Here is an 11,726-nt window from a genome sequence, read left to right on the forward strand (position 1 = left end):
TTGATAAGGGCAAACTAGAAATCAAGAAAACAAAAAAAAAAAAAGGAAAAAAAAAAAAAAAAGGAACGAATGAATTTGTCAGTATTCAGTAAACACAAAATAACCCAGAGAAACGAAAGTTTAAATCTGAAGTTGTTAAATGTAAGAGCCAGTGAAATGGCTGTATAAAACTACTGAACCAATCATACGCAAGTTAGTCACATTTTTATGGATTTATCGTAGTTTAACTGATTTTCATTTCTTTAAAGACCCCAGTTCCAACTCTTGTTATAGTGGGCATTGCCCTGGAGTCAGAGCTAGATAACTCAGCTGGTTCCTGAGCCACATCTGATACCTTTCAGAAACTGCTCAATATCACCACTCACATTCTAGGTCGTGATATCCTCAAAGAAGTATTTTAGGTCTGTTATGGTTCTAATTTTAGAATTCTGAAGTGTTTACCATCTGAAGCTCTAAGTTTAGGAGAGGAGCTTGCTGGGCAAAATGACATACTTTTTTAATCTTCCTCAGGGAATTTTAGTTTGGAAGAAAAACCTGTTTTAATGTGATCGTGTGTGTGTGTGTGTGTCTTAGGGAAGTAACTAGGAAATACTTTTTAAAGTAGCAAATAATGGGAAATGTTTCTGGAAAGTTAGGTCCCTTAAACTTTCCTCTCTATTAAAGAGGCATTCCCCCACTATTAAAGATAGTCCCACTCCTACAAACGAAACAGAATTCAGATGTATGAGAACCTCAAGCTCTCATTTTTAAAAAACTGTGTTTGTTTTTAGGGCACAAATATAAATAAATGTTTCTTGCTTAGGTTCTGCAGGCTTTTTTTTCTACTACAGATTGCACATTTGAGGGACCTTATGCTCTTCTCTCCTTCTTCCCAACATCAAAGTTCCAGTAGCAACTTGGCTGAAAGAGCCTGGAAGCCTCGCCTCGAGTTATAATGAATGAAAAGCTCATTAGAACTGGTACCAGTTTCAAGTCTCATTCCTATTACCAACACACAGACCTAGATATTGGCCCTGAAAAGGTTTCAACAGCCATTTTTAGTTCCTCTTATGATACTTTACTGATGTAGCCAAACACTGATGAAAGGCAGGCCCTCTCCATTCTCTGAAGCACTTGAGGTAGGCTTTGTGTCTTTCTGCTCTGCATTTTGGATCTTTGCTGTGGCAACCACAGGGTAAGGCAGCTTAAGAATCACCCATGTGCCAGATAACAGCGGCAGACAGCCACTCGTGTGGCCATCTCAAGGCACCTGTGCCGGATCCCCCTGTTAATTTTAGACCCACGTTAGTTTTAATTGTATTCCCTGCAGTCTCTAATCTTACATCTGGATCCCTGCCTCTGACTCCTATGGGTTGGACTCTGGTTCTTCCTGTCCCAGGCAGATGGCCTTGATTCTCTGCTCTGCCTTTGGTGGAAGCTTTATGTTCTAACTCAAATTTATGGGTTCAGTTCCCATTGTTGGCCACTTGACCAGCCTAGAACCTTTATGAGCAGCAGCTAGTTCAATGTGATAAATTGCTTTTCCTCTCAAGTTCTCTTTCATGTCTTCATGTTTGGCTATTAACCATTACTGACCATCCAGCTCTGCATGCCATTACATTTCAGGTGTGTGGATGAAATTCTTTTTTGATGCTAAAGGTCCAATGTAGCAAATGCCAAGTAAACAAATATGTGACCATTTTTAGATGTTAGTCTTTCATTCCTGATCACTGAGAAATGAAAGCCTGTTATCAAGACAGTAGTATGTACTTTTTTCAGCAGTTTCTATGGGCTCAGTATATGTCTTCCAGCATAATTTTATTTGGTTTCTTTTTAACATCTTTATTGGAGTATGTTTGCTTTACAATGGTGTGTTAGTTTCTGCTTTATAACAAAGTGAATCAGTTATACATATGTTCCCATATCTCCTCCCTCTTCCGTCTCCCTCCCTCCCACCCTCCCTATCCCACCCCTCTAGGTGGTCACAAAGCACCGAGCTGATCTCCCTGTGCTATGCGGCTGCTTCTCACTAGCTATCAGTTTTACGTTTGGTAGTGTATATATGTCCTGCCACTCTCTCACTTCGTCCCAGCTTACCCTTCCCCCTCCCCATATCCTCAAGTCCATTCTCTAGTAGGTCTGTGTCTTTATTCCCGTCTTACCCCTAGGTTCTTCATGACCTTTTTTTAAATTATTATTCTTAGATTCCATATATATGTGTTAGCATACAGTATTTATTTTTCTCTTTCTGACTTACTTCACTCTTTATGACAGACTCTAGGTCCATCCACCTCACTACAAATATCTCAATTTCGTTTCTTTGCTGAGTAATACTCCATTGTATATATGTGCCACATCTTCTTTATCCATTCATCCGATGATGGGCACTCACGTTGCTTCCATGTCCTGGCTATTGTAAATAGAGCTGCAGTGAACATTGTGGTACATGACTCTTTTTGAATTATGGTTTTCTCAGGGTATATGCCCAGTAGTGGGATTGCTGGGTCATATGGTAGTTCTATTTTTTGTTTTTTTAGGAACGTCCATACTGTTCTCCAAACGTTTCTTGATTAACTGATTCCTCACTGATGTACTGTTGGCATTAAAGAGTATATATTTATTAGAGGGAGTGTGCACTGGCATTAAATAATTAATCTTTATGAATTCTACCAGAGAATATGTTTTATTATGCTGGAAGAATTTATTTGGTGTGTTTTTCCCCAGTGGATGCTAGAAGATGGATTTTTGTGTGTGTGCCATTTTCTTATATTTAAAAAATCAAATCACAGGGCCAAAAAATTATCAGTGTCTGGAACACCTTAGAAATTCTGTATTACGTATTGTGATAATTGTCTTTAATTCTTCTCTCTCAGTTATAGAAATAACTTTTTCCTGATTGGGTCTCCACGCACACAGTCAGGAAACAATGGCTTACCATATCCATCATTTCTGTCTGCACATTATCATGTTTCAGAGATTTCCCCAATTAATCTTGTGGAAGCTGGAATCACTCATAACTGTAATCCTGTTACGCCTTCTTTATTTCTCGATGTGCTTGTTAATTCATGGCCATCCTGTAGCGGTCTGTAACATAGCGCTGTTATCAGCTCTGAAGTCTTTAAAAGCCTCTTGTCTACCATTTTTATTACGGTTGATTCGCTGGGCTTTGTTGAAATCGATCATTTTGGATTTGAAAAAATATTATTTTCCTGTATATTTGTTCTGGCTACTTTTGCATGATTTCACTTTTTTTCAGTTAATCAATCTGCCAAGCTGGTTGCTTTTCCCTTTTTGGCTTCCTTTCTCTCTCTCTTTTTTTTTTTTTTGCGGTACGTGGGCCTCTCACTGTTGTGGCCTCTCCCGTTGCGGAGCACAGGCTCCGGACGCGCAGGCTCAGCGGCATGGCTCACGGGCCTAGCTGCTCCGCTGCACGTGGGATCTTCCCGGACCGGGGCACGAACCCATGTCCCCTGCATCGGCAGGCGGACTCTCAACCACTGCGCCACCAGGGAAGCCCGCTTTTTCTTTTTTAAGAACTCTCTATCTCTTCATTTCTCCTTCCCTCTCTTAGGCAATGCCTCTGGAAGAAAAGCCAGGAGGCAGTGGAATAAACTCTTTAGAATCAGGATAGACACTTCTCCCATTTCCCTTTTCATAAAATGAGAGAGGGGGTCCCTTTCCTTGATGATTCTCTCCCTGAGCAGTTTCTAGGGTGAAAGCTTCGTGGCTGACTGCCAGGCATTTTGCAGACACCGTAATATGCTACTTACTTATAGCCTCAAGCTCCTCTGTATACTAATCTTACCAGGTGGACTCAAACTTAAACCCCAGAGCTCTTTGGACACACTACATTGTCTTTTCTTCTCCTAGGTACTGACTTTAACATAGATAGCTTACCTCTGCCTCGGAAAGCCCATCACGACTGGGCCCTTTTTCACGAAGAGTCTCCGAAAAACAATTATAAGCTCTTTCACCAGCCAGTCATCACCTTGTTCAACTACACGGCCACCTTCAGCCGGCATTCCCACCTGCCACTAACTACCCAGTACCTGGAGGGCACAGAAGTCCTGAAGTCACTCCGATACCTGGTCCCCTTGCAGTCCAAAAACCACCTTCGGAAAAGCCTCGCTCCTCTGGTGTACGTACAGTCCGACTGTGACCCACCCTCAGACAGAGACAGCTACGTTCGAGAGCTGATGACGTACATCGAGGTCGATTCTTACGGCGAGTGTTTGCGAAACAAAGCTCTCCCTCAGCAGCTGAACGGTCCAGCCTCTATGGACGCTGGTGACTTTTATAGGATCCTTGCCCAGTATAAGTTTATCCTTGCTTTCGAGAACGCGGTTTGCGATGACTACATCACTGAGAAGTTCTGGAGACCTCTGAAACTGGGGGTCGTCCCTGTGTATTACGGATCACCCAGCATCGCAGACTGGCTTCCAAGTAATAGAAGTGCTATCCTGGTATCAGAATTTTCTCACCCTAGAGAACTGGCAAGTTACATCAGACAGCTGGATCACGACGACAGACTGTACCAGGCCTACATAGAATGGAAGCTGAAGGGTGAGATCTCGAATCAGCGACTTCTCACTGCTCTCAGGGAACGGAAATGGGGGGTGCAGGACATCAGGCAGGACAACTACATCGACGCATTTGAGTGTATGGTGTGCACCAAGGTGTGGGATAACATGAGGCTCCAGGAAAAGGTAAGCAAATCCAGGTTTGGCAGAGAGGTGCTGGGATGGCCGTCTTGATGTTCTCTGCTGCTCTGCATTATTCTGTTGCAGCTGCCCCATCACTGGTCCTCACTTGTATCAGAGAGGCCAGGCTCTGAGGCAAGGATGACTATTTCATTTCTATTCTTTGAGGACTGTCATGAAGTTTACCAGTCCTGTCCCTCTTCCTGAAGGCCTTAAATTCTCCTTTATTGTTTCTTCTGGAGGATAATATACTGCAGGTGCTGGGCAGTAATACAAGGAAGCTGCAGGGGAAGGAGAAGGCCAAAAAATTTAAAATATGGAAAGTTCTGAATCTCATCCACATGGTCAGTCCTCTAACCTCTCCATCAAGGCTGTGGTTTATGCCAGACCCCTTATGCTCATGCCCCATGGACTGCCATTTTGAAACTTATTTTCATTTCATATACACACTCAATTAACCTCTCTCTCTCTGTCTCTTTCTGTCTCTCTCTCTCTCACTTCCTGTCACTCCCTGATTGTTGCTCTTTCTGTGTGTGGTACACACACATGCTTATTAATATAAAGAGAATATTCAAATAATGTTGGGGATAACCCTTAAAAGACTTCTTTTTCTTAAATTATTAAAATTAAAGTTCTTAGTAACATCTTCAAATTCTAGATGCTCTTTTTTTTAAAATTAATTAATTTATTTTTATTTTTTGGCTGCATTGGGTCTTCGTTGCTGTGCGCGGGCTTCCTCTAGTTGCAGGGAGCAGGAGCTACTCTTCGTGGCGGTGCGTGGGCTTCTCATTGTGGCAGCTTCTCTTGTTGCGGAGCACGGGCTCTAGACACGTGGGCTCAGTAGTTGTGGCACGTGGGCTCAGTAGTTGTGGCTCGCGAGCTCTAGAGCGCAGGCTTGGTAGTTGTGGCGCATGGGCTTAGTTGCTCCGCGGCATGTGGGATCTTCCTGGACCAGGGCTCGAATCCGTGTCCCCTGCATTGGCAGGCGGTTTCTTAACCACTGCACCGCCAGGGAAGCCCTCTAGATGCTCTTAATGTTTATTTGCTTACTTTATTATTTATGACAGGAATGGTTCCACTTTATAGAGAAGCGAATTCATTAAAATGAAACTTGTTGAAAGAAAAAGATTACTTTCAACTGTCTTTGAAATCTAAAAAAAAATGAGATGGCCCTACTTGGCTGTCACCCATCATTTCCTTGACTCCCATATACACATAACGTTTTATCTAAATTCTCTGAAGGCAGACAATTTTGTTAAATATTTAAATGTTTATTTTAGCTAGCATAGAAATTTCAGGCCAAACATAAACCTAAATAGTGTGTGGAATTATTTTAATGTATTGAATACATACTGTATGAGGCTTTCGTGTGCTAAATATGTATATGCTTAGACAAATTTAAAATATGTGAAACATTATTTTCCTAATTTTAATAATGATGAGAATTTAAATTATTTTATCTGGTTTCTTATAACAAAGTTTTATTCATAAAATCTTTATTTTAAGCTGAGCGTCTTGGTCAGCAACAGGAACACTAAATATTACATCATTCTTCTCAGGGAATGCATCCTGATTTCCAGTGACTTCCTTTATGACCTAATTTAGAGGGCCACCTTACAGCAAAAACCAAAAGACACACACACACACACACACACACACACACACACGCCACTGCAAAAAACACATGAGAAAGTAGAGACCACATTAATTGCCCACGCTATACCAATGATTGACTCGGAAAATATATCAAGGCAGAAAACAGAACTTCTGAGGATGAAGGTTTGCCTGGGCTCATTTTCACGATCCTTTTCCATGTTGGAGATTATATTCACAGAAAACTGAAAGAAGCACACAAACCCTAACTGCTCCCGCATCTCACAGAACCCTATTGGGGTGATTACTGGGGACTGGAAAAGAGGGTATAGTGACATTGGGGAATAGCTTTTTCAAAGATATAGGAGGATACGTACATTCGTGCATTTCCCACGGAACCAGCTCTCTGGTTGTGGTATTTCAGAGTGCCGGAAGGTGGTGTAGTTGAATGCCCTTCTCTCTGGAGTCTTTGAGGAGAAACAGAGTAAGCTGTCCTCCAGCATGCTCTCATTGCTCCCAGAGAGGTGGTCAGTGGAGGTGACTGGAAGGCTTTGCTTGCATTTCAGAGAACTTGGTACAATTCTCAAACACAAATGTGCTCATTATTGAAAAGCAGAACAAAACATACCATGCAAGTAAATTAAAGGGTATTAGGCCAGCTGTTTTCATTTGTGTTTATAAGATTTGTTACAGCTTATATATGGTATGCCTTAAAGTAAGCTATGTAAATGTTTCTTCACTTTTTCTCTTTCAGACAAATAAAAGCTGAAAGAAATAATTTGATCTCCTCAACTCGATTATTTTTTATCTTACAATTGATAGTAGTTTAAATCATGGTATTTAGATGTACAAAACACTATTAGAATATTCAATGCATTTCCCCTTCCTCTATTCTGCTTCCTCCTGTCATAAACGTACAAACCTAGTATATTAGTTATCTACTGCTGTTTAAACAGTAGTGCCACAAACTTAGCGGCTTAAAACAACAAACTTTTGTTATTTCACAGTCTCTGTGGGTTAGGATTCTGGTCATGGCTTACCTGGGTTCTCTGGAAGGCTGCAATCAAAGTGTCAGTCAGGGCTGGGTTCTCATCTAGAGGCTTAACTGGGGACAGGTCTGCTTTCAAACTCACATGCTTGTTGGCAGATTCAGTTTCTTGAGGTTGTAGGACTGAGGGCTTCAGTTTCCTGCTGGCTGTAGGCTGTAGGTTGCCCTCAGCTCCTAGAGGCCACCCACAGTTCCCTGTCCTGTGCTTCCCCCACATGGCTGCTTGCTTCCTTAAAGCCAGCAAGGGAGGGGGAGATGCCAAGACCAGTACTACAGTCTCATGAGTGTAACCACATACATGTAATCACATACATCCTCTCACCTTTGTCATATTCTATTGGCTAGAGGCAAGTGACAACACCCACAGTCGAGGGGAGGGGATAACATAAGGGCATGAATACCAGGAGGTGTGGATATCATGGGGCCATCTTGAATCTGTTCCTCACACCTAGCGAATCTGAGTGGGCTTATTCTCGGTGTCATTTGCTTGATTTATGTAGGGGAAAGTCTTTCAGTATTGAAGAGACCAACCCAGGAGTTAATGTTAGTTAAAGAACATTTATTGATACATTATCCTGTCCTCAAAGAGGCTATAATAGGGGAGACAACATGGAGTAACCAGGAATATAACTTTACAGAATTGAGATAAACTTAAAACAATTAGCTTTACTGAGGTATAACTGATGTACAATAAACTGCGTATATTTAAAGTTTACAGTTGGATTAGTTATTACATGTGCAAACGCCTGTGAAACCATCACTTCAGTCAAGATGACAGACATTTCTATTCTCCCCTAAACGTTTCCTCATGTCTGTTTGTAATCTATCCCTTTTCCACCCGCTTCTTCAGGCAACCACTCATCTGCTTTTTGTCACTTTTGACAAAGAAGCCAAGGCAGTTTTCTAGAATTTTGTATAAATGGAATCATGTAGTGTGTATTCTTTTGTGTCTGGCTTCTTTCATCCTGCATGATAATGTTGACGTTTATCCACAATTCTGTGTGTATCAAGAGTCCATTTCTCTATATTGCTGAAGTTTGGATATACCAAAATTTGCTTATCCACACGCCTGTTTCCAGTTTTTGGCTGTTACAAATAAAGCTGCTGTGAACATTCATGTACAGATCTTTGTATGGATATATGCTTTCACTTCTCTTCCGTAAATACCTAGGAGTGAATTGGCTAGGTCATATGGTAGATGTACGTTTAACATTTTGAGAAACGACTAATTTATCTTCTAGAGTTTCTCCATCTTACATTCCTGCCAGCATTGTATGAGAGTTCATTCATTAACAGTTGGTGTGTGGTCATTCTTCTAATTTTTGCCTTTCTATTGGGTGTATAGTGTATCTCACTGTGGTTTAATTTACATTTTCTTAATAACTAATGATGTTGAATATCTTTTAATGGCTTATTTGCTGTCAATATCTTCTTTTGTGATATATCTCTTTAAGTCTTTTACTCATTTTTTAAAAACTGGGTTGTTTGACTTGTTATTCTTGACTTGTAAGAATTCTTTATATACTGTGAACACAAGTCATTTGTCAATTATAAAATTAACAAATGTTTTCTTCCAGTCTGTGGGTTGTCTTTTCATTTTTTTAATAGTGTCTACAGAAATGTAGAGTTTTTAATTTTGATGAGTCCAGCTCATAAATTTTTTCTTTTATAGCTTGTGCTTTTTGTAGCTTGTTTAAAAAAATCTTTGTCTAACCCAGGGTCTCTAAGATTTGCTTCTGTTTCTTCTAGAAGTTTTGTTGTTTTAACTTTTACATTTAGGTCTATGATCCACTTAGAGTTAATTTTTGTGTTGTGGTATAATGTAAGAGTTGAGGTTTGTTTATTTGGATATCCAATTGTATCAGCCTCATTTTCTGGAAAGATTATTCTTTCCTGATTGAATTACCTTGGCTTCTTTTTAAAAAAATCAATTGGCCATATATGCATGGGTCAGTTTCTGTGCTGATCAGTATATCTATATTTGAGTACTGTTGCTTTATAATAAGTCTTGAAATGAGGTAGTGTTAATCTTCCAACTTTGTTCTTTTTCAAAATTATTTTCACTATTTTCGGTCTTTTGCTTTTCCACATAAATTTTAGATTCATTTTATCAGTTTCTACAGAAATGCTTGATGGGATTTTCATTGGGATTTTGTTGAATCTGTATGTCAATTTGGGGAGAATTGACAACAATATAGAGACATTTAATCAATAAGCATGATATATCTGTTCATTTATTTAGGTCTTCTTTAATTTCTTTAAACAGTACGTTTTCAACTGTAATCTCTTCAAATATTTTCTCAGACACTTTCTTTTTCTCTTCTTCTTCAGGGACCCCTGTAATTCGAATGTTGGTGCATTTAGTGTTGCCCCAGAGCTCTCTGAGACTGTCTTCAATTCTTTTCATTCTTTTTTCTTTATTCTGCTCCTTGGCAGTTATTTCCACCTTTTTATCTTCCAGCTCACTTATCCGTTCTTCTGCCTCATCTATCCTGTTATTGATTCCTCTAGAGTGTTTTTAATTTCAGTTATTGGGTTGTTCGTCACTGTTCGTTTGCTCTTTAGTTCCTCTAGATCCTTGTGAGATGTTTCTTGTATTTTCTCCACTCTGTTTCTGAGATTTTGGATCATCTTTACTATCATTACTCTGATTTCTTTTTCAGGTAGGTGGCCTATTTCGTCTTCATTTATTTGGTCTTTTAGGTTTTTACCTTGCTTCTTCGTCTGTAACATATTTTTTTGTTGTATCTTTTTTTTTTTTTTTTTTTTATGGGTGGGGCTGTATTCCTGTCTTGCTGGTTGTTTGGCCTGAGGCGTCCAGCACTGGAGTTTGCAGGCAGTTGGATAGAGCCAGGTCTTGGTGCTGATATGAGCACCTCCGGGAGGCCTCACTCTGATTAATATTCCCTGGGGTCTGAGGTTCTCTGTTAGTCCAGTGGTTTGGACTCAGAGCTCCTACCACAGGAGCTCGGGCCTGACCTCCAGCATGGGAACCAAGATCTTGCAAGCTGCATGGCACAGTCAAAAGCAGTATAATTTACAAAGAATAAAAAACAAAATAAAATTTAAAAGATAAAAAATATATTAGGAATAATAAGAATATAATTTAAACAACTGCAACAAGGTAAAACAAAACCACAACAGAAAAAAGAAAAAAGGGGGGGGGGGAACAAGCCTAAAGGAGCAGAACGATAACAAAGTATAAAGAATAAAATAAAATTAGAAAAATAAAAGATTTATTAGAAAACATAAAAATATAAATGAATCAACAGCAAGGTAAAACAGAACCCCAATCTAAAAGAGGAAAAAAGAAAAAAAAAGCCTTGGCTATGGGGGGTGGAGTTTAGGCAGGGGTGGAAGTTAGGTAGGGGCGGGACCTAGTCTGGGGTGGTGACATTTGAGCCTGGGCGGGGCAACGTTCAAGCATAGGGTGGGGCCCCTGCCTAGGACCTGTGCGGAAGGGGAGACGCAGCAGATCCAAAGCGGGACCTCCGGAGTTCGGAGTTAAGGCCCTGGGTGGCGGGGGTGGGGGGTGGGGGGGGCTTGGGCTCTGCAGGCAGCAGGAAGGCTCTGCGGGCAGAGAATTAGGCCCGGTAGCCCAAGAGGCTCCCCGGTGCCTAAGTGGACAGGGAAAGCGCTGGCCACGTTCCCTTCTGTTCCTCCACGCCACACCTCAGGGGTCTCCGCCAGCATCTCCCCTGTCCCCACTGGACCCCTAACTGTGGGTGGATCCCGCTGGGTGTAGGAACTCCTCCCCTCCCCCAGCCACCCCCCCAGGGGTGCCAGGTCCCTGAGGTCTGGCCTTTACTTTTGCTCCCCCTTCCCTCCCTCCCACTCCCTCAGGACCCATGCGGCTGGAGGAGGCCTCAGTGGACAGAAGATCAGGCCCAGGATCTCAGCAGGCTCCCGGGGGCCCAAGTGGGCAGGGGAGACCTGTCCATGCTCCCTTCTGATCCTCTGCCCTCCCAATGGTCCCCCAATTTACCCCTTCAGTGTCGGATCCCTTCCCCTCCCCCAGCCACCCCTCAGGGGCTCCAGTCCCGTCCCGCCTCCACTTCTCCTCCCTCCTCATTCCCCCCAACATTCCATGTACTACCCGGTCGCTGGGGGTTCCTCCCGTCCCCTTAGGTGTCCGTGGTCGCCCACTGGTGCCTGGTAGGTGCCCTGGTTGTGCGAGGATGTGAATTCCGCATCCTCCTAGTCTGCAATCTTGACTCCACCCCCGAAACCCTACTATCTTCACATTAAAAAAAAATTTTTTTTTGAAAAAGATGTACATGTGCATAGGTTAAAGTATCAAATAGTTCTGCAAAGTTAGTTTTAAAAAAAAGTCTTCTACTTCTTTTCCCTTTTCTCCTTCCCTAGAAGCAGCCACTAATCACCATAGTTATCTAATTATTTTGGTT

At 41.6% G+C, this 11,726-nt stretch overlaps 1 protein-coding gene across 14 annotated transcripts in view; it reads left to right on the forward strand.

Annotated features, from left to right (window-relative positions):
* FUT10 (fucosyltransferase 10) overlaps window positions 1-11,726 on the forward strand; it is a 238,557-nt gene that overhangs the window by 71,837 nt on the left and 154,994 nt on the right. For all 14 annotated transcript variants that reach the window (XR_010939501.1, XR_010939502.1, XR_010939504.1 and 11 more), the window contains exon 3: window positions 3,850-4,685. Coding sequence is in view for 8 of the 14 variants with exons in the window: in XM_067721552.1 (XP_067577653.1) it covers window positions 3,850-4,685 (836 nt within the window). In the remaining 6 variants the exon portion in view is untranslated. The remainder of the gene's footprint in view (window positions 1-3,849; window positions 4,686-11,726) is intronic.

The sequence above is a fragment of the Pseudorca crassidens genome, chromosome 21, assembly GCF_039906515.1.
Source record: "Pseudorca crassidens isolate mPseCra1 chromosome 21, mPseCra1.hap1, whole genome shotgun sequence".
NCBI lineage: Eukaryota > Metazoa > Chordata > Mammalia > Artiodactyla > Delphinidae > Pseudorca > Pseudorca crassidens.